The sequence below is a fragment of the Lithobates pipiens genome, unplaced genomic scaffold (genome assembly GCF_037356315.1).
Source record: "Lithobates pipiens isolate NorthernLeopardFrog02 unplaced genomic scaffold, aLitPip1_a1.2 Scaffold_16, whole genome shotgun sequence".
Lineage (NCBI taxonomy): Eukaryota > Metazoa > Chordata > Amphibia > Anura > Ranidae > Lithobates > Lithobates pipiens.
This window is the reverse complement of record NW_027507748.1, coordinates 449,901,847-449,925,976: the sequence shown is the minus strand read 5'-3', so window position 1 is coordinate 449,925,976 and position 24,130 is coordinate 449,901,847. Positions and strand designations below refer to the sequence as shown.

At 40.7% G+C, this 24,130-nt stretch overlaps 1 protein-coding gene across 2 annotated transcripts in view; it reads left to right on the top strand.

Annotated features, from left to right (window-relative positions):
• Window positions 1-24,130, top strand: part of OCA2 (OCA2 melanosomal transmembrane protein) — a 561,190-nt gene that overhangs the window by 396,854 nt on the left and 140,206 nt on the right. For both annotated transcript variants that reach the window (XM_077482777.1, XM_077482778.1), the window contains one exon: window positions 22,645-22,783. In XM_077482777.1, coding sequence (XP_077338903.1) covers window positions 22,645-22,783 — 139 coding nt within the window. The remainder of the gene's footprint in view (window positions 1-22,644; window positions 22,784-24,130) is intronic.

Here is a 24,130-nt window from a genome sequence, read left to right as displayed (position 1 = left end):
TGGACAGCATTTGTTTTGGCGTTTTTTGGTGCGTTTCGCATTGGGGAATTGGTGTGTGCATCCAAAAAGGGGGGTGGTGGTATGGATTTGGATGATGTGTATATTCATGCGTGTTCCCCGTTCCAAGACTGATCAGGCCGGGAAAGGTAAGTGGGTGGTTTTGGCTTCGGTCCCGGGGTCACCTTTGTGTCCGGTTCAAGTTCTGCGCCATTGGTTGGGTGTTAGAGGTTTGGGGCCAGGGCCGTTGTTGGTTCATCAGGATGGGTCGGCCTTGTCTCATTTCCAATTCGGGGCGGTGTTTCATAAGTGCTTGCGATCTGCCGCTATAGATGTGCAGGACTACTCTTCACATTCATTCCGAATTGGCGCGGCCACGGAGGCGGTTCGCTGGGGGTGGAGGAGGAGCTGGTTAAACGCATAGGGCGTTGGGAGTCGCATCGTTTTGGTCATACGTACGGCCGCAGTTATTGTGATAAGGGTGGTCATCATTGTCTCTGGTGTTTTCTAGATGGGTTTTTTGGTGGTGGTTCTTGTTTTTATGTGTGTTTTGGCGTCTTGTGTTCGTGATGTTGTGGTCTGTTTTGTGTCAGGGCCTTTCGAGGTTCTGGAATATCATTTTCTTTTGCAGGTGCTGAATGTTTGGTTTGGATCCTGGGCCACTCGTATGTGTTCTGGGGAGCCAAGAGGGCGGATGTTAGGCGGCCGGAAGGGCGCCAGTTGGGTTTCCCGAGGGACCAGGTGAAGGTTCGCTGGATTGGGGTTCCTGGGATGCTATGGTCGCGGGTGCTCCCTGAGGTTCACCGCTATGCCAGGTTGGATAGGCCCCCTGATGTCCTGGTTCTGCATGTGGGGGGGGTAATGACCTTGGGCTGCGTGCATCCCGGGAGTTGTGCAGGGACATAAAATTCGATTTCCTACGGTTGAGGACCATGTTCCCTGACACAGTAGTGGTGTGGTCTGACATGATGGCAAGAGCAACTTGGCGGCTGGCGGTGTCGATGGAAGGGGTGAATAGGGCTCGCATAAAGGTCAATAAAGCAGTCGCTAAGTTCTTTTTGCGTAATGGAGGTCTGGCCGTTAGGCACCGGGACTTGGAGAAGGAGCCTTGGCTGTTCTTGCGGGGGGACGGGGTGCATTTGAATGCAGTGGGTATTTACATGTGGTTTTTGAGTTTGCAGGAAGGCATTCAGAGGGCCATAGCAGTGTGGCGGGCCGGCCGGGCGTAAGGTGTCACGCCTGCCGGCTTTGGCGGTGGTCGTAGGGTTTTTGAAGGCGGGGATGGTAAAAAAGGTATTCGGAGGAAGATGGTCTGGGCCCATCACTGAAACAAGTGGATCTGCCCTAAGGAGGGCAGAAGTAAGAGGTGGCTGTACCGGCTGGGTGAATTTTGCCAAATTATTGTCCCTGTGCTGGCGTAAGTCACGGCTAGGGGCCGGGTAAGAGGCAAAAGGTGGTGCCGGATACAGGGAATTAATTTCATTGGTGCCTTCAAAAACCCTCGGCAATATATATGATTTCTGGTAATTGTGAGTTTTAATGTTTTAAAGTGTTTTAATGTTATGTTTGGTTAATAAAAGGCTGCTATGGCCATTTAAAACCCAAGTACAGGTGTCTGGTAGTGATTATTTCAGGGGTCATGGGTAATGGGTTTTGGTTTAGGCCTAAAATTGGACAATACCCCATACAAGTAAATCCCATTGTGTACTTAAAAGTGGGGTATGCCTGTATTATCTGACTTGAAAGAACATTATTTTATTTATTTTTTCTGATAATTAAAAAAAAAAAAATCTGTACAAAACCAATATACATTTCCTGTACTTTGCCTACGCAGGGCAAAACAACTTTATTTTCTGTCCCTCCTCTGCAGATGCACATACTGAAAGTGGTGTTAAACTCCAAAACAAACAAATTATACAAATGCATTTAATGCTGTATAACTTCTTGACAGGTATTGTGTTCTGTGGCATTCTAATAATTAAAAATTTGTACTTTTTTTCCTCTACTCTTTAATGAAATTCAATAAAAATGTATGGTTACATTTGTTTTTTTTTCAAATTTATTTTCACCCGGTGATCTTGCTGGTAATACACTTCCTGTTTTAAGGAGCCTTCATTCTGGATTGAGGAGAAATTGAGACAGCTTTTTGGAAAGCAGCATTGTCAACCAGTGATGAAGGGGTAGTGTGTGTTGGATGCACTAACATATTTAGATGCACTTGCCTTAAGCTGGCCACACACCAGAAAAATTTTGTTCATATTTCTAATTGTTAGTGGGGTCAAGTAGATGTTCATTTTCGCCCATAGTGATGAGAAATTTTGAAGAAACCAGATGGGTGATCATTCTTAACCACTTTCAGACCGGACCATTTTGCTGGTAAATGACCAGAGGTCTTTTTACACTTTGGCACTGCGCTGCTTTAACTGGTAATTGCGCGGTCATGCAATGTTGTACCCAAACAAAATTTGCGTCCTTTTCTTCCCACAAATAGAGCTTTCTTTTGATGGTATTTGATTGCCTCTGCGATTTTTATTTTTTGCGATATAAACGTAAAAAGACCGCAAATTTTGAAAAAAAATGATATTTTCTACTTTTTGTTATTAGAAAAATCCAATAAACTCAATTTTAGTCATACATTTAGGCCAAAATGTATTCAGCCACATGTCTTTGGTAAAAAAAAAGTCAATAATTGTATATTTATTGGTTTGCGCAAAAGTTGTCACATCTACAAACTAAGGTACGTTTTCTGGAATTTACGCAGCTTTTAGTTTACGACTGCCTATCTCATTTCTTGAGGTGCTAAAATGGCAGGGCAGTACAAAACCCCCCCAAATGACCCCATTTTGGAAAGTAGACCCCCTAAGGAAATTGATAAGAGGCATGTTGAGCCCATTGAATATTTTATTTTTTTGCCTCAAGCGATTGAATAATGACAAAAAAAAATTTTTTTTTTTTTTTTTACACAAAGTTGTCACTAAATGATATATTGCTCACACATGCTATGGGCGTATGTGAAATGACACCCCAAAATAAATTCTGCTGCTTCTCCTGAGTACGGGGATACCACATATGTGGGACTTTTTGGGAGCCTAGCCGCGTACGGGGCCCCGAAAACCAAGCACCGCCTTCAGGCTTTCTAAGGGCGTAAATTTTTGAGTTCACTTCTCACTACCTATTACAGTTTTGAAGGCCATAAAATGCCAAGATGGCACAAAACCCCCACAAATGACCCCATTTTAGAAAGTAGACACCCCAAGCTATTTGCTGAGAGGCATGTTGAGTTCATGGAATATTTTATATTTTGCCACAAGTTGCGGGAAAATTACAAACTTTTTTTTTTTTTTTTTCACAAAGTTGTCACTAAATGATATATTGCTCACACATGCCATGGGCATATGTGAAATGACACCCCAAAATAAATTCTGCTGCTTCTCCTGAGTACGGGGATACCCCATATGTGGGACTTTTTGGGAGCCTAGCCGCGTACGGGGCCCCGAAAACCAAGCACCGCCTTCAGGCTTTCTAAGGGCGTTACAGTTTTGAAGGCCATAAAATGCCAAGATGGCACAACCCCCCCCCCAAATGACCCCATTTTGGAAAGTAGACACCCCTAAATTTAGGGGTACACTAGTGAGACTAGGTAATAAATGGCGGGTGCCCTGAAACTATAAAAAAATAACTAACCAACCAGCGTCACCTGTAACAGTTATATGGTGATCACTGGTGAAAGGGTTAACTAGGGGGCAATCAGGGGGCTTTATGCGGTAGTATATGGGGGTCCCTGGCGCTATAAAAAGCTGCGGCGAACCTAAATACCTACCTGCCTAACTAGCGTCACCTGTGACACTAATACAGCGATCAGAAAAACGATCGCTTATTAGGCTGGGTTCACACTGGAGCGATGCGGGAACGCCACGAATGTGCGGCGGGTTCCCGCATCGCATGCCTCCCGGCGGCAGTTCACACTGCCCTATGCGAACTGCTGGGAGGGTCAGTGAAATGTTACTGACACCCCCAGATCAGTTCGCATATCGCAGTGCGATCTGCAAACTCGGATCGCATGGTGTGAACACCCATGCGATCCGATTCTGCTGCGGGCCAAAAAAAGGGTCCCGTGCGAATTTGCGGCGGGTGCGGCGGGTGTGGCGGGTGCGGCGAATGGCTGAACTCGAATCGCACAGAGATCGGATGTGATTTGCACTGCAGTGCGGTGCGAATCACATCCGTTCTCAAACCGCTGCAATGTGAACCCAGCCTTAGTGACACTGGCGACGGGGGGTGATCACGGGGTTAAACCTTTATTGGGGGGGTTAGGGGGGTACCTTAGAACTAAAGGGGGCTAACCCTAACTGCCCTAACAGTTATTAGTCACAAATGACACCCGCCGGGTGATCAGGGGGTTAAACCTTTATTAGGTAATAAATGGCGGGTGCCCTGAAACTATAAAAAAATAACTAACCAACCAGCGTCACCTGTAACAGTTATATGGTGATCACAGGTGAAAGGGTTAACTAGGGGGCAATCAGGGGGCTTTATGCGGTAGTATATGGGGGTCCCTGGCGCTATAAAAAGCTGCGGCGAACCTAAATACCTACCTGCCTAACTAGCGTCACCTGTGACACTAATACGGCGATCAGAAAAATGATCGCTTATTAGGCTGGGTTCACACTGGAGCGATGCGGAAACGCCGCGAATCCGCGGCGGGTTCCCGCATCGCATGCCTCCCGGCGGCAGTTCACACTGCCCTATGCGAACTGCTGGGAGTGTCAGTGAAATGTTACTGACACCCCCAGATCAGTTCGCATATCGCAGTGCGATCTGCAAACTCGGATCGCATGGTGTGAACACCCATGCGATCCGATTCTGCTGCGGGCCAAAAAAAGGGTCCCGTGCGAATTTGCGGCGGGTGCGGCGGGTGCGGCGGGTGTGGCGGGTGCGGCGGGTGCGGCGAATGGCTGAACTCGAATCGCACAGAGATCGGATGTGATTTGCACTGCAGTGCGGTGCGAATCACATTCGTTCTCATAAACCGCTGCAATGTGAACCCAGCCTTAGTGACACTGGCGACGGGGGGTGATCACGGGGTTAAACCTTTATTGGGGGGGTTAGGGGGGTACATTAGAACTAAAGGGGGCTAACTCTAACTGCCCTAACAGTTATTTGACACCAATGCAAAAAAAAAAAAAAAAAAAAAAAAATGACATTGGTGTCACTGTGACTGGGGGGCAGGGGTAATTGGGGGGGTGATCGGGGGGTAAAGGGGGGGTGTGAGTGTGCCTGGCATGTTCTACTGTGTATGTAGAGTGTTGGTGCAACTTACTGATCCGCTCTCCTCCGTGTCGGAATGAAAAATACCGACACGGAGGAGAGAATACATCACTTCCTCTCCTGTGTTTACATTACAGGAGAGGAAGTGATGTCACCGGGGATTTCTATTCGTCGGGAGCGATCGCGAGGGGGTGGCCATGAATGAATGGCCGTCCCCTCGTCCGGGATCGCTCCCGAACGAATACCGACCGCCGCAGGCACCGGGCGGGGGCCCGATCGGGCCCCCGACCCGCGGGAGGCAAGGGACGTACATGTATGTCCTTATGCCTGCCCGTGCCATTGTACCGACGTACATCGGCGTGCGGCGGTCGGCAACTGGTTAAATGAACTTCTAACAGCAGATTTCTTTTGAGAAATAATATTCATTTTCAATTTTGAAGTCCTCAAATGTACGAATGTTTGTATGAATATTCCTATGAATATTTGTTTTAAAATTTACTAGTGTATTGTGAAAAACCTCCAGCTAATAGTCTGAAAGCTAATTGGCTGCCTCATTCTGCAGGGAAAACGTTTTTTTTTATGCAATCTTGTACTCAATCTAAGCGTGGTAGTATTTTCCTGTATAAGAAAGCTTTAGTGCATATTAAAAGACCCTTCAAATGCTGTAAACAGTTGAAGACATTGCAGACAGGTATTCAATTCTCCAAAAATACCTTTCTGGATAGCTGTGAAAATTAAATATAATGTGCCATTTTTATATTTGGAGGAAGATTGGAATGTCTGTCAGGTTTTTGTTGCTATCTGTGGGGGACAATCACCCGCTATATTTGTCCAGGTAACCATTATCACTGAAAATTAAATAAATAAAAAAAAAAAAAACATTTTTAGTGGTCATCAGGACAGATACGAAGGGTGAAGTCCTTCAACTGAGACACTAGTTTTGTTGATCCTGGTGACTATCGGGGATTTCTCACTTGTTAAAGTAATAAACACACTCACCTGTCCAGGGCGCCCGCGATGTCGGCCGCCCGAGGCCGACCCGTCCCTCAGCTCTCGGGTCCCGGCGCCGCCATCCCTTGTAAGGGAAACAGGCAGCGGAGCCTTATGGCTTCACTGCCCGTTTCCTACTGCGCATGCGCGAGTCCCACAGCTACTGCGCATGCGCGAGTCCCGCAGCGCTTTCTGAATGGGACGTGCTGTGTTCTGGAACACACAGTTCCCAGAACACAGCGCGACTCATTACCCAGAAGACGCCGCGACGAAGACAGAAGACAGAAGATCTCCGCGGAGGAGGAAGAGGAAGATTAGGAGAAAGTGCCTAGCAACAGGCATTTCTGGTAAGTAAAAAAAAAATTGTTTTCATTTTTTTTTTTTTTGATTTTTTGTAATTTTTAACATTTTTTTGTTTTTCAGGGTGGCCCTCCCCTTTAAGGTTTTTTTTCTGTCTCCTTTCCTGTTGTCGCTATGGAACAAGAAGTTTCCACTCCTCACTCCATTCCATGCATTCTCTCTTCTGAGAGATCCACCAATTACAGAAGGGAAAGATCACACCGGAAACTTCTTAATGAACTATAGTGACATCCCCCAAGAACCCTTTTACACAGCACCAATTTATCATTTGAAGTAGTGGGTTTCTATTGAGTCTGTAAAGGTTATGTTTTTACAATGTGATGCAAAGTTTACTCTGGCATCATGTAAAATTTTTAGCAGTGTTCAGGTATAAAAGCATGGAGCTCCCAATTCTATGCAAATTTCGTCTATTGCGCCTTTGAGTGCCATCAAAGGCACCCAAGCCACGGACTTTTTTTCTATTGAGCGTGAGTTAAAAAAAAATTATGGGCCACCTGTGAGTTTAAAAAAAAGAATGGGCCACCATGGCTATTATGCCACTTTAAACCTCATTTAACATAATGAAAAATGTTGGTATTCACTGCACTTGATACATCACAGAATACTTTTGGTTGGTGTTATGATTATTATTATAAGCGATTTATATAGTGCCAACAGTCTACACAGCATTTACAATGTATAGGGGGTACAATACAATTACAGTACAGATGAATACAAAAGGTACAGGAGGGCTCTGCTCGTAGAGCTTACATTCTAAAGGGAGAGGGTGGTGGCATAAAAGGAAATGGCTGCAGAGAATGATTTGATGGGGGGGGGGGGGTGGCTCTGGGACAGTTGTTAGGTGTGTGTGGGATTCCCTGAATAAATGAGTTTTCAGGGATCTCCTAAAGGTGGACAGGGTATGGGCTGATTGGACAGACTGGGGCAGGGAGTTCCAGAGGATGGGAGAGGCTCTGGAGAAGTCTTGAAGGCGAGCATGGGAGGAGGTAACAGGATCTAGAAAGCAGGAGGTCCTGGGAGGAGCGAAGGGGACAATTTGGGCGATTATACTAGTCACAAACGTTACTGCTCCATATAAACAGCTGTTGAAAATAATCACCACCTTTGTTTTTTATATACTGATGCAGTCTGATCAGCAGATACAGTATCAAAAGGTGTCTGCATAAGTTCCAATCCTCCTCTGTATAGCAAGTCTTGCTATAGTTGTTTATGGCTTCTACGTTTTCAGCCTCCTAGGAACATTAAACTATAAAATGGAGATGAGTACTGTAGGTATTCTATTGCATGCCACATTGATGAGAGAGCAGAGCCAAACATTATTTCCAGTTCCTGAGCTTTAAAACCACACTGAACACTGGTCCGAGGTCAAAACTGTTCTAGAAATGAGCAGTTATATAAAAAAAAAAAAAATTCCTCAACTGGCTTAATGTTCTATCATCTTCATGAAAACATTTAAAAAATGTGTTGCATTTCTGTGACAGTCCCACAAAATAACACAATTTTCCCCCACAATTTTTACAAAAATACATATAGCAGTGATTTAGGAGTCTGGCCACATGATCTCCATGAATAGATCTGCTGCTGAACTGAAGTTTCCTTCTTCATTTTTGACAGCAGACCCTCTAGACTCCTGTTTGATCCATGAACAACCAGATGAAAAAGGACTTGCTTCTGTGTTACACCAGGCTATCTCCGATCTGTCATTTTAAAGTCTGGAAGAATGGAAAAGGACTGCCTTTTTTTTTCCCTTCCTGGATCTGGATGGACTTGTAAGAGGATGTAAACGGTGCACATCTGTTTACATCTGCCTGCCCATAGGCTTACATGGAGTTTCTGATCAGGTCCACCTGAAAGATGAACAGGCAGGCATGATTGGAAAGCCCATGTGAAATTACTGTCAGACTACATTCACACAAGCCTCTTGCATTTAGGCTAGAGAAAGTATCTGGAAAATATAAACCAGCTTTATGCTTCCCAGATCAAGCTCTAGTGTGTTTAAATGTATTTCTCTTTATGCAATTAAAAGAAGTATGGCCAAATCTTTTTTCCTGTAAACGCAGTTTGCTGTCAACAAGAAAAACTATCAAATTAAGAAATGGTGTTAAAATTCTGTTTAAATTCATTGCCGAAAGGCTAAGGAATGCATTATCCCACATGTAATATCAACACAATGGTGGCAAAAAAGTTGCATCAGGTTTTTTTTCTGCCAGACAATACAAAACATGTTCTGATTGTGGACTATTAGTGCAAGAAATTTGGAATTCCTAAAGAGTTTTAATCTAACAATGGTCCTCAGTAGAACATGAGTTTACTAAAGCCTATGCTTTTCAGCTTACAAATTCCAGTTCTAACTACCTGCAGTCAAAGGGACAAAGTGGAGGCGATTGATACAGTACTATGCTGAAAACCAGGCATACAGTCCCTTATATACAGGATGACCAGTTCAGCTGCTCACGAACAAAAGATCAGTTGATGTTAACCAAAATTTAAAGCAACATACTTTGTTGACAGGCAGTGCCACTTATAAGCCATTATTTGTAACTGGGCAAGTTTGACTCATGGTTGTGGCCCATTAGCCCCTTTAGCAGAAAAAAAATAATCATTTAGGAATCGCCTCCTGTACACCTAATAACAGCTGCTTAGATGAATAAATGAATCATTTTTCAGAGCTTTGACTAGTGTGAATTTAGCCTTAGAGCTGTGTTATTATAGGTAAAGGAGTGCCTAGGGCACACTTGCATGCCAGGAAGTGCACTGGCATTTTTTTAAGAGGAATTCCAGACACGAGGCAAATTTCTTAGGGTTTTTCTTAGACACAATATACACTATATTACCAAAAGTATTGGGATGCCTGCCTTTACACGCACATGAATTTTAATGGCCAGTCTTCGTCCATAGGGTTCAATATTGAGTTGGCTGACCCTTTGCAGCTATAGCAGCTTCAGCTCCTCTGGCAAGTCTGTCCACAAGGTTTAGGAGTAGGTCTGTCCACAAGGTTTAGGAGTAGGTCTTTTCGGAGGCGCTTTTGTGAGGTCAGGCGCTGATGTTGGACGAGAAGGCCTAGGTCGCTTTAATTTATCCCAAAGGTATTCTATCAGGTTGAGGTCGGGACTCTGTGCAGGCCAGTCAAGTTCCTCCACCCCAAACTCACTCATCCATGTGTTTCTATCGACCTTACTTTATACACTGGTCCAAATCATTTGGTAGAGGGGGATTATGGTGTGGGTTTGTTTTTCAGGGGTTGGGCTAGTTTCAGTGAAGGGAAATCTTAAGGTGTCAGCATACCAAGACATTTTGGACAATTTCATTGCCCCAAATTTGTTGAAACAGATCGGGATGGCCCCTTCCTATACCAACATGACTCCCCACCAGTTTACAAGCAAGGTCCATGAAGACATGGATGAGCAAGTTTGAGGTGGAGGAACTTGACTGGCTTGCACAGAGTCAAAAGTTAAAACTTTTGAGATGAATTGGATTGGAGACTGTGAGGCAGGCCTTCTCGTCCACATCAGTGCCTGACCCCACAAATGTGCTTCTGGAAGAATGGTCAAACTTTCCCATAGGCACACTCCTAAATCTTGTGGACAGTCTTCCCAGAAGAGTTGAAGCTGTTATAGCTACGAAGGGTGGGCCAACTCAATACTGAACCCTAAAGAATACAGCTTCATGTACACGGGGCGTTTTAAAAACTCTCCTGAATGATTAAACTTGACAGATAGTATCTGATGTTTAAAAATTTCCCCTGTGCCGTGTTTTGCATATAGAAGCGTTTTTTACATTGAAAATGGTCAAAAATGTTTCTCCATTAAAAATGCCTGTAAACTAAAAGAGTCTAAACATGAGTTTACCGTGTTTACACGCTGTTGCAGGCATTTGAAGTTTCAAATGCCTCTGAACATCCGTCCTGAACATATTTATTTTTGCTTTCCTAAAAATGCTTTTAATCTCAACTGCCTAGAAACGACTATAAATGACCATGTGTACATGTACTGATAAGATAACATAGAGGAGAGTTCAGGGGCAGCTGAAAAAAAACTCCCAACTGCTCCTAAACATCGGTTTACCAGCAGCAGTGTACATGAGGCCTACAGTGCCTTGAAAAAGTATTCATATCCCTTGAAATTTTCCACATTTTGTCATGTTACAACCAAAAATTTACATTTTTATTGGGATGTTATGTGATAGACCAACACAAAGTGGCACATAATTGTGAAGTGGAAGGAAAATTATAAATGGTTTTCAATTTTTTTTTATTTTTTTATTGTGAAAGCGTGGTATGCATTTGCATTCATCCACCCTGAGTAAATACTTTGTAGAACCACCTTTGGCTGCAACTCTTTTTGGGGATGTCTTTTACCAGCTTTGCACATCTAAAGTAACATTTTTGACCATTCTTTGCAAAATAGCTCAAGCTCTGTCAGATTGGATGGAGACTTGCCACAGATTCTCAATTGGCTTTAGGTCTGAACTTTGACTTGGCCATTCTAACACATGAATATGCTGTGGTCTAAACCATTCCATTGTAGCTCTGGCTTAATGTTTAGGCTCATTGTCCTGCTGGAAGATGAACCTCCGCCCCAGTCTCAAGTGTTTAGCAGACTAACAGATTTTCTTCTAAGATTGCCCTGTATTTGGCTCCTCTTCCGATTAACTCTGACCTACAACTTGATTCTGCCACCATGTTTCACGGTGGGGATGGTGTGTTCAAGGCGATGTACAGTGTTAGTTTTCCACCCCACACTGCGTTTTTCTTTTCGGCCAAAAAGTTACAATTTTGTTCTCGCCTGACCAGAGCACCTTCTTCCACATGTTTGCTGTGTCCCCCACATGGCCTCTCGCAAACTGCAGCCGGTACTTATTTTATGGGTTTCTTTCAACAATGGCTTTCTTCTTGACACTCTTCCATAAAAGTCAGATTTGTGGAGTGCACGATTTATGTTTGTCCCGCAGACAAATTCTCCCACCTGAGCTGTGTATCTCTGCAGCTCCTCCTGAGTTACCATGGGCATCTTGGCTGCTTCTCTGATTAATGCTCTCTGTGCCCATCAGTTTAGGTGGACAGCCATGTCTTGGTAGGTTTGCAGTTGTCTCATACTCTTTCCATTTTTGGATGATGGATTGAACAATGCTCCGTGAGATGTTCAAATCTTGGGATATTTTTTATAACCTAACCCAGCTTTAAACTTCTCCACAACTTTGTCCCTGATCTGTCTGGTGTGTTTCTTGGCCTTTACGATGCTTTTTCTTTTGCTAAGGTTCTCTAACAAACCTCTGGGGGTTCACAGAACATCAATATTTATACTGCGATTAAATTACACACAGGTGGACACTATTTACTAACTGGGTGACTTGTGTTAATTGGTTCTAGTTAGGGCTATTAGAGTAAAGGGGGCTGAATACAAATACACGCCACACTTTTCATATATTTATTTGTAAAAAAAAAAATGAAAACCATTTATTTTCCTTCCATTTTATAATTATGTGCCACTTTGTGTTGGTCTATAACATAAAATCTCAATAAAATACATTTACGTTTTTTGGTTGTAACATGACAAAATTTAGAAAATTTCAAGGGGTATGAATAGTTTTTCAAGGCATTGTAAGACTGGGATGCTATTAAAGTTCATGTGCGTGTAAAGGCATATTGGGGGTTATTTACGAAACGCAAAACCACTTTGCACTACAAGTGCGCAGTGTAATTTCAAGTGCACTTTGCACTTATAGTTTGCACTTGTAGTGCAAAGTGGATTTACCTTTAGTAAATAACCCCCATTGTGTATTGCAAACCTTCCCTTTTATAAGTTCGGATCCACGTTAACAAATGACTGCCTAAGTTGTGGTGTTTTGTTTCCTGTGTGTGCTTGTAATATTATTTAAGTATTCAAATAGAAATGTAATTTTTATTGCTAGTTTTTCGGATTCCCCAATATAAAGATACTGGGTTTGGTTTTTTAATGAAATTTCAAATGAAAAACTATAATAGCCACTAAAACACTAGAATGACTCATTTTATGACCTACTTGCAATTACTCCATTAGATATTATTCAGAACAGTCAGCATTTCAGAACTGTGTGTTATGTTAACCTCAAAAGATCTGACATTTGCAGCATATTGCTTAATCAAATGTAAATTCCCTCAAAGCCACCACATATGCTTGCACTGTACCCCTTTTAAACTTCAAATAAAAACCTTGTATAATTAGAAAATAATACAGGCTTTATGTTCTGATCCATGCTTCAGGACATAGCTTTTCAACATTGGTGACCTTCCATTCATTGCTTTAACGCTTGCCACCAGTGATGTAAACGCCTCATCATATCCAGTGGCTAGAACCTTTCATTTCAGAGACTGTTTCATCAAAAGCCAGGCTGTAATCTGACATGGTTGCTTTCTTATATTCTAGGTAGGTTTATTTTAGGAGGTTCATAAAGCAAATGCTTATGTTCTTTACCAAATGTTGTGTTTTATAGTCTTTCATGTACAAAACGACTGCAGTTTAAAATCACTTGGCCTTAACACCGTAATCATTTGTTATCAGGACAGAAACTTGGACTAGTTAACAGCGCTGTCTGAGAACAAATGCTGTGGGGCACATATTCATGGTTTTTACTTTACTTTGTGATACACTCTAAAAAACAAATGTCAAACAGAGTTTGTCACATTATTCTTGTACTGATGTATAGATAATGAAAGCTGACAATCTCTTATTTTAAAAGTGGTGTAAATATAAATTTGCACGCTTTTGCAAGAAATGTTAAATGTAGAACTACTTCAGATGTTATTTAAAAGTCAAATGCTATTAATACCATTTTGTATTATCTCACTACTGAATGGCTACATTAGAAAATTGGGGACGATTGGCAAATTTAGATGCAAAATTTTGCACCTAAACTGCTGTACTAGTTGGTGACTGAATAGGTTACCTTTGTTTAATCACTTCAACTCCAGAAGTTTTAGCCCCCCTCCCCCTTTCATGACCAGGTAATTTTTCGTGATACGGCACTGTTACTTTAACTGACAATTGCGTGGTCGTGCCATATCCAAATTTGTCACACCATATCCAAATTTGTCCTTTTTTTCCCTACAAATAGATCTTTCTTTTGGTGGTATTTGATCACCTCTGGGGTTTTTATTTTTTGTGCTGTATAAAAAAGAACAGGCAATTTTAATGATTTTTTTTTTTTTTTTTTTTTTACTTTGCTATAAAATATTCCAAATTAAAAAAAATGTAAACAAATTTCTTAATCAATTTAGGCCAATATGTATTCTGCTACATATTCTTAGTAAAAAAATATCCCAATACGTGTATATTGATTGGTTTGCGCAAAAGTCACAGCATCTACAAACTATATTTTTATTTATTTTTGTACTAGTAATGTTGGCGATCAGCGACTTACAGCAGGACTGTGATATTGCGGGAGACAAATTGGACACCTGACACTTTTTTAACACTTTTTGAGAACCAGTGACACTAATACAGTGATCAGCGCTAAAAAATATATGCACGGTTACTGTACTAATGACACTGGCAGGGAAGGGGTTCACATCTCAGGCAATTAAAGGGTTAAATGTGTTCCCTGGGAGTGATTACTAACTGGGGGAGGGGGTGCTTTGACTGGGGGAATGTAAAGATCCGTGTTCCTGCTTCCTCCTGAATGATCGGCAGTTCTCTGCAGACATTGCATCTGCCTGACACGCTGATTGGCTCCTGCTGTGTCCAATCACTGTGGGTCACTGGTGGCACGTGTGCTCCAAACCCGGAAGCTCTTGTACCAAGTACGAGATCTGTCGGAGAGCAATCGTCCTGCCACAGTAGATCTATGGTGAGCAGTTAAGGTGTTACTAAACCCAGAACCCTTGCATTCACTATCTTGTCTCCCACGGTACTCAGAACATGGAAATGCAATTTCTTTAGTAAACATAAACTGCTAAATACCTTTTCTTATTAGCAGTATATAGCAGTCATTTGACTTTAATCAGTGTCTGGTTAAAGCTTGAAGAAGAAGTTTTCATTCTGACTGTCCTGTGAGGCTGTAGGACCCCTGGCCCTCTGGACAGTGCTGACTGGCCTTGTACTGATTACATGCACCCTCCCAAGAATAAAAAGATAAAAAAAAAATGCTCTAGCAATACACACCAAGGTGGACATGCCCCCAAGACTCTGTACCATCAGGAGATGGATTGGGGACAGTGGACAACAAAGGGGAGGATCAGGGAAGGCAGGATCAAACAGCTTTTTTACACAATACACAGGATTAACCCCTTAGGTTCCACAGTGAGTATAACAAGCATGCTTTACTGGACCCCAAAGCACCACCCTCATGTTGAGGGCATGTAGCCTGGTATGCTGCAGGGGGGGGGGGGGGCAATGCTTGCTCGGATAAGGGCCTGGTGTGGATTTTGCAGGGGACCCCATGCTATGTTTTTTATTTTTATTTTTATTTCATTGATTTTTATCTAGATTAACGGGACTCGTCAATATATTACAGCCGTGAGCAATTTTAAATGATATTTTTTCCTTTAGAAATGTAATTTTGCTGTGGCACAGTAAAACGCACATTAGACAGATGCTCCGCTTTACAGGTAGATAAAGGGGAACCCCAGGCACGATATTTAAAGGAATATTAAATTTTTATTGCTTCGCTTAAGGTGTTATTAAAATCACTGCTCCTGAAAAAATGGTCATTTTTAAAAACTTTTTTTTTTTGCATTGATACATGTCCCCTGGGGCAGTACCCAGGTCCCCAAACACTTTTCATGGCAATAACATGCATATAAGCCTTTAATATGAACACTTTTTCAAGATTGTGTCACATAGATGTTATGTTTGCACACATTTTTTGCCTGTTTCTGTTCTTGGGCGAACTGAACCCGGCGGTGTTCAGGTAATCCCTATGTTCCTTGTCAAATCCTGTCAAACCTATACAGGTATGTATTTTCTACAAAATGCACAGCAGAATCTGAGTGGGTTTTGAGGCTAGGAACTTTGTAAGTTAATGGAGAGCTTATGCTGTATGAAAATGACACCATCTAGCTGTCTTCACTCTACAATAAAATCTGCTGTCTAAGAAAAGTCCTGGCTATGTTTGCAATGTAGGAGAAGCATTGCGCATGAGACCTTATACATAATTTCAGTTATCATGTTTTTGTTTCTATTAAAATACATTGTTCTATTCCTGTCCAGTTTTTTTTTTTTTTGTACTGCATTTTTGTGGTTGTCCTTAAAGTGGTAGTAAACCTGTGTGTGTTTAAAGCCATACTGTACTAGTATGCATCACATACTAGCACATAATGTGAAACTTACCTGAAAAAGAGCCATCCAGAGCTGTACTGAGATGGCTTCTATCTTAACCCGGTCTTCCTTCCAGATACAATAAGTAGGCAGATGAAGAATTCTTCCTGAACCTGAAGTGTGTTCTGGATCTTTGGAAATGTATTATAGCTACAGAGTAATCATAACAGTCAATTAGCTTTTTCAATAGGAGGTCAGGAATTACATCTTGGAATGCTATGTATCTAAATCTAGCCAAAATCTTACTGTGAACATGTCTCAATATATGTGTAGCCAAGAGATGTGGCTGTTCATTATGTAAAAAAGAATATTCAATTTCTTTGGAAGTGTACAGCAGAATGTCAAAAGGAGGAGAGAAGTGCCAAGCTTAGGAATTTATTCGGTATAAAACACTAAAAACTTGCGTGAAACCTGTTTCTGATGAAGAAGGCGAGGCCGTGCCTTCAAAACTGGTTCTGATTGGCCAGACAGCGAGTGGACTGCTGCCGTTTGACAGTCCTGGACCACTCCCACTTAGAGGCACACAGCCGACGTCTCTGTGAGGCTTACCGAGGCTCCAGCTGCAGCTAACACATGGATCTCTCAATAGATACTTCCCTGCGGTCCTCCTGTGCTCCTGGACACTGCACATGGAAGCTCCCACCCGCTCTAGCACTCTGCAAGTGCTCCAACATTTTTTATGCAAGTTTTTAGCGTTTTATACCTATATACTGAATAAATTCCTAAGCTGTTTAAAGGAAAGGCTTGTGCGTCTCTCTCCTAATTTTGGTTTCCTTTTGTTCAGTGATCGGGTGCCATGCCTGAAGCAGCCTTGCTCCTTTTTCAGCCTCCATTTAGAGACTTTTTTTAGAGACACATTTTTAGGGGTTCTTCCCCCAGAACTTTCAATCCACTCACCATTCATATGGTTGCACCCTCATGAATCAGCATGCAGATACATGCCTTTTAATTAAAATGTTAAACGTTAATCTTTTTCATCAGATGGCTTAGCGCTGAACATTATAACAATATTGTATATGTGTTTCCTCCTACAGCAGAATGTCGACTGCTCCATCCTAAATGTGTGGTCTCTGGTTTCCAATTGGTTGTTTGCAGTCTTATTGTTTTTCAATAGCCCTAAAATAGCCAGTCTGCTAGAAGAACAAGTACAATACAATATTAGAATATTTATAGACTTGCATGTCATTAAAAATCCCTAGACAGTTATTGGCTTAACATGCTTTCAAACCAGTTAAGTTATTTGTACTATCCACATTTTAAATTGCTTTTCTGTTCAATCCTACTTTATTTTTCTTGTAAGACTGTTCACAAAATATACTTAGATACAAAAAAAGGTATACATTCAAATGTGAACATCAAAAAGTTGTCTGTTCCAGGTCATAGCAGATAGGCAGCATATATAACGAGGAATAAGGTATAAGACCTTCAAACGTACGGGAGTAAACAGAAGAACCAAGATTGAAGCCGATACAAAAAATACAAAATGAAACCTAGGAGGCATGCAGGAACTAATTTCATAAAGTCAAAATCCAACAGTTTAGAGTCATGAAAGGCAAGAAAGAGTAGGAAAGGAGGAAAATAGGGAGAAAGATAGAAGAACGGAGAAGAGGGAGGTTGACCGCTCTAGGTGGGCCCAGAAATTGTCGCATTACACGTGAGTAGTAAGAGCTCAAGGCATCAGTAGGGACTCGTCAAAGGAAATGATCTGCCCAAGATTGCAATATTTTGAGGTGTTTAGGAATTTTGTCCTGGATATATGAAATTACTTTTATGAATGATAGTGCCTGTTTAAAGTACGCACTTATACATTGTATGCAAGTTTTGCTTGCTGACCTGTTCTCCTGAAAGTGTTAGCTGCCTGTCATGCTTATACTTTGACTTTAATGCTTTGAGTTGAATACTTAAGGCAGGCAAAAAAGACAAAGAAATCTGACTTCCCTCTTGCTTTTTTATGTATACTTCAGATATTTTTATTTTTTTGGATTGGATTTTTATGTTTATCAGGAATGTGAGAGATTGTGCTGCAGAACACAAATTTGAGGGATAACACCCAAATGAACAGGAATGAAGAATTGTCATGGAGAGATCACTGTTGGGGTATCCAAGATCCATAAGAAGACAAGTTCTGACTGACTAAAAGATTTTTTATGTGTACTGACCCTTTAGCTGCTTCATAACTTCAAATTAGATTATTCCAGTAAATAAAAATCCTAGCATGCAGTGAATTTCAAAATGATAGCCTAAGCTTTAACCTGGCATACACTTACAGAACTTTTCTTTTAGCCTGCAGGCTAACTAAAAAACAAATTCCTCCATCCATGTCAACAGCAAAGATGGATGAACCCCTTGCTGGTCTATTGTATTTTGAAAGCCAGCCACGCCAACAATCAAAATATCAAAACAGCCGCTCCATCTGATTGGATGCAGCTGCTTTTTGGGTGACCGTTTTTTCACCCAGCAATTTTATTTTCTCAATTGAGGGATGGCAGGTGGGAGATGGCCAACAGGGTAAGGTTTCAAAGGGGACCTGTAATGTCTATATTAAATAGTTTATTTTTTTTGTTTGTCTTTTGGAGAATCCTAAACATGGTTAAACACAATAAAATAGATCTCATATCTGGTTAACAATAAACCATGTTTTGGAAACCCATTCTTAATCCTCATAGTGCACACAACTTATTCATAATAGCCCATCTTTTTTAATATGAAACTACATTTATTTTCTAATAATTTGTAGGCAAGCTTATTTGTTTTTTTTTAAATATATAAAATATGGCTTGGTAGGGTAAAGCCATATTTGATTCACATTAGCCTATCCTTACCTGTGTAAACTAGTTTTTCATTTGAGGAATTCATTAATATGTTCTATTTTAATTATGGAAGGGTCATTGAGGGCTGCATATAGTATATCTTTGCAAAACTAAAAATAACTTATGTTAATGAAATTGAACACTTTTCGGCTTTGTACACACAGGCTTATTTTAAGTACTTTTGTTGCTAGACATTTTGCATGAAGATTCACTGAGGGTAGACAGCCATAGCTAGTCTTTTGTTACTATGGAAACAAAATCAATGCTTCCGGAGGTGGGGTGCAAACAAAACTAATGGAATTTCTAGTTCTGAGTTTGTAATATGGTAATTTTAAGTAGGGCCAGTGGTTCACTCATTGCTAACCAGTGCATTTAGTTCTTTAGCTATACCTATATCTGAAATCTTACAACGTAATATCTCCCATTAACACTTTACAAGAGATCAAGGCAATCTTCTGTATCTTCTCCAGGTTGTCACATTTTATCTTTCAGGCTGCCTTGATACCCTGGTTTTCTTTTTTTTTTCAATAGAACGATCCTTGCACTACAAATGAGTATGGTATAAATTGAGCATCTCATGTAAAACCAAAGTCCTGGAAAATGACCTGTCGCCTTCTACATTACTATATGTAATTTATTTGTATTGGGCTGGTTTCAAACTGCCACACTTCAGCTTGGTGGCAGGGCAGGTGTACCCCGTTTTTATTTTTTTGCCATTAACTCATGGACTTTCTTTTAGACTTTCTATTAGACCAGAGCTTTTCAAACTGTGTGGACACTAGTGTTCCACGTGCGATTTATAGGCGTGCCATGAGAGTTTTGAAAAATAGTTAAAATTGCTAGCATTTAGAAGCCTTGCACATCAAAAAATTAAATGGCAAATCAATGTCGCAAAAGTTAACGTAACAGATATAAAAACACAATCTCTGTCATTCTGTCATTTGTTGGTTATTTTCGTAATGCGAGACTTGTGTGAAAACTCAATCGCGCTAATTATATTATAGATAGCTTGTTCCATTCCAGCTGATTAGTAATTGGAATCCTGCTATTTGTGTCTTCATGGTTTTGCAAGTTTAGATTTTCAGCATGGACTGAAATCAAATCAAAAAAGAGACTTCTTAAAAACAATGCTGAAATGTGCGCTGTTTTGTCAACTTTGGAGCTTCACTTCAATCTGATTTGATTTCAAAAGCAGGCACAGACTTCACGTTAAATTTAATATTATATATGTAAAAATACGGTTTTCACCATGAAAATTGTTAAATCTTTTCAGGTGTGCCGTGAAAACGTTTAGATATTTTTGGTGCGCCACAAGACAAAAAAGTTTGAGAAACGCTGTATTAGACCTTTTTTTGAAAGCATACTGAAGATGCAGGACGTTTTGCGGGCTTTCAGATAATGCACCAAAAACATGCAATCTAATAAGTCTGAGAAACCATGGGTTAACTGCACAAGCCACAAGGCATTAGGGACCTATAGATCAATCTGCCTTTGCCATTGTTTTCTTTTACAAAAGGTTTATTGGTGGTTGTCACAATATACAGAGATACAAATGAGCACAAAGTAAATGGTTGCAGAATTAAGGTGGTTTACAGAAGGGTAGATGATTCATTTTTACAGTTATACACATATAAGGAACAATGCATCAACACCTACAGTTTCAAGAACTATAGAATGAAAGAGGTACAAAAACTCGTGTTTAGGAATAGTTAAAGATGAAAGGTCTCATTCAAGGACTCAACTGGTATCTGGAAATGGCCAAGGGTGCTGGACTAATGGTGATGGATCAGGCCAAAGCCTGCCATGGTAAACAAAAGTGTCTATATGGGGAGAAATGGGGGTGAGGAAAGTAAAGGAAAGTTGGAAGGGTGAGAAGGAAGAGTCGGAGAGTGATTTTAGAAAGTTGTATGGGGGGGGGGGGGTCCCTGTTAGTCGTGGTAAATATTAGATAAACATAGGTGATCAAATCTAGATGTCCTAGCATAAGCATCCAAGGTTGTCAAGCTCAGAAAATGGTCATGAGTCTATTAATATAGCTGTCAGTTTTTTTGTTAACCATTAGATCAGTCACTTGGTTCTTCAGCAAAGACTACTTTGGGGGAAATGTTGCCACCTACAAACCGCTGTATAAGACTACCTTTTATATGCAACTCACTGTAATTCAGCAGTAGTATTCTATGACTTCTACTGTACTACATTGATGGTTTTTAATATGCATCTGTTACTTGTGTATGCATTCTTCTTTTTTTCAAAATTCAATAAGTTATTGATAAAGGAGGGAAAAAACTAAGGACAGGGGATTTTCAAGCCCTAGTGATAGTAGGCTTGGTTGCTGTAAAAATGTGTGTGGCAAGCATGCACTCAGAACAGAAGAGGATGTTAATAGGTTTGAAGTAATGCTTCAAAGGGGTTGTCCAAATATTAGCGTAAAGAAGTGTATAGTGCAGCCGTTATTTTAAAGAAAAACAAAATTATGTGTTTACAATGTCTTTATGGAGTAAACTTTAGTTTTCAGTCAAAAAATGTGTCACAAACTTAAAAAAAATAAAAAAGTGCTTAACCATACCTGATTTTAACATTTAGGGACAGTTCACACCAGAGATGAACATGCAGTTCAATGTGGTGCCATTTGAGCCCTTTCATTTTGAATAGGTTTGATTGCACTTTACTGAAGCAAAAAATAGTGCATGCACTACTTTAAAAATGAAGAGAAACTGGATCACATGGTACACAGAATTCAACATTTTGTATCCTCCCCCCCCCCCCCCCCCAAACACGCACACATTTCCTTTCCATTCTTTTCCTTTTAACTTGGCCCTTAACCTGAACCCAACATATTAGCAAAGCACCAAGTGTGCCCTGAACTCTCATCCTCCTTCCTACACTTAATAAACAATAAAACCTAACTATTATCTTAAGAAAATTAAGCCCCATAATTCCTGACATCCAATTCCCACACTAATTTCGAACATATTCAACCCATTCAACAGCATATACTCATCGTGTCTTGCACTGGGAGCAGTGAACCAGAATCCTCTGTTCTGTTCCCAAACAATACTTGGATACCCTGTGCAAAAAGGTATTGATCCAGAAATCTATATGTCTTCCAGTGAGCAAATTGACCAAAAGAATCAGAGTAATGGCCCATGTTACATTTGCATGTAAACATCGATAAAGGTACAGAGGTCAGCCATTTTTTTTAAATAGTGCTAGGCATTATTGTTCATTCATAGTTACATAGTTACATAGGTTGAAAAACGGCACAAGTCCATCCAGTTCAATCTTAAAAACAAATAAATAAAATAAAAATAATCGTACAATCCAAATACCCAATTTTATGCCCACAATTGATCCAGTTGTTTGTTTATTTTTGCATCAACAGCACTGTAGGGTCAATTGATTAAAACTGCAGCTCAGAAAACATATAGAAAACTGCATTAAATGGTGTGAATCCAGCTGTATTTACAGCCTTCGTGTGATAAGTAAAAAGGAACCTGTGCTTGGATAAATATTGCGCCTGTCATTGATAACCTTTTTCTGAAAATACTAATTGTCTGACAGTTTCCGACTTCAATACCTTCTGAATCAGTGACCTGAAATGAGCACAAAGCTAGTGAAGTCAGCACACCTGCCCTGCATACTTTTTCAGGGTCAGTGAAATACTTGATTAGCATGACCGCCAGTGGCCAGCATTGTTGACGATGACAACCAAACGTATTTCTGTTGGCATAGGTATTCTTTACATTTCTAGAAAAGAACATAGGAAACTTTAGTGTACTTAGAGAAGAGATAATCTGTTGGCATTATTTGGCTAAATAACCTCATGTATGAATCCAAACTCTCCCTGAGATTTGTATATGGTTTATTTTTAGCCCTCATTCTAAATATAGTTTTTTGTTTTTTTTTTCTTTCCTATTTTCCTTCAGATTGTGTGAGGTACTTAACCTTGATCCAAGGCATGTGCTGATTGCAGAAGTAATCTTCACCAATATTGGAGGAGCAGCTACGGCTGTTGGGGATCCACCCAATGTTATAATTGTTTCCAATCAAGAGCTGAGGAAAGTGGTAAGTAGTGATGCAGTTCTTGCAGTCAGTATAGTAGCTGAAAAGCTTCTGCCTTTTGGCAGCAGTATTCATGCTTGACAAGCATATAAAACATAATCCAATGTATAAACATTTAAATGACACTAAACTCACTTTTTCAAATAAATGCAATGTGCTTAAATAGAACTAGGATGTACCTTCTATCGCTTCCTTTTGTTTCATCTGTCAAATGCACGTTTTTTTCCCTGCTATTCTCAGACTTCCTCATTTATGGTGAGTACATTTGTTATCTGTGCCCCGTTTTTTATATGTGAATGTAGCCACCCTCTCAGAATCGGCAACATGTCAGATTAGGTGACAGGAGTTATGTTCCGTCACTACACCGCAACAGCTATCTTGGTACACCCCGCATTAGGCTGCAGTAAAGTAAGTCTGCAGTGGACACCTTTTTACACCCATCCAAGTCTTGCATGCCACACTTATTTTTACCAGTAAACTGAGATTATATAGTGAAATACAGTATTTTGAAACCAGTCAGACTTTTGATTTGGAATTTTAAAAGCAGCGGTGTTATGTCAGATTAGCAAACCTGTGAGATCAGCAGGCTTGCTGCCTGTTTTAAAATTCAACATAAAAACAGTGTCACATTTCAAAATACTGCATTTCATTATATAAGCTCAGTTTACTGGTAAAAAAAGTGTGAAATGCAAGACTTGGAAGAGTATAAAAACATGTCCGCTGCAACCTTCTGAGTGTGGGGAGTAGCAAGATGGCCGTCGCAGTGTTGTGACGGAACGTCACTTCCGTTACTAATTCTGATGGAACACCTGCTCACCCCCCCAGATGAACTACCCATCTACAATTCTATGGGAATTGTGGTAAACATTGAGTGTACAGAATTTCTCTTTGTACACAATCTGTGAGGTGCATCAGTGGAGGATAGGGAGCATGCACAGAACAAAAGCCTGAAAACAGTAAGACTGTAGAACTGAAAAACAGAGCCATGGTATATTTGATATGTCAGATTGATTTTGAAAAAACTGAGTTTAGTGTAATTTTAATTGGTAAGGCCCACAGCGACCATTCAGGTTTTACCCTTACACATTTGCGAGAAGTCAATAAATGATAAAAGATTAGTGGTGTGTATTTACTGATAATTAAGTCCAACAGGCTGGCATAAAAGTATATGAAATCCTAATGTATGTCTATCCGCCTGTAATGTATGTTTGTTTAATCTGAACTGCTCCAAGAATTGAGATGCTTTGTAGTGTGCATTTAAGTGAATGGTCTAACTAGTTTAATTTATACGATACACTCTGAAATAACCTTTAAACGAATCATACACAGTAATCTAGCGTTAAAGGAAGA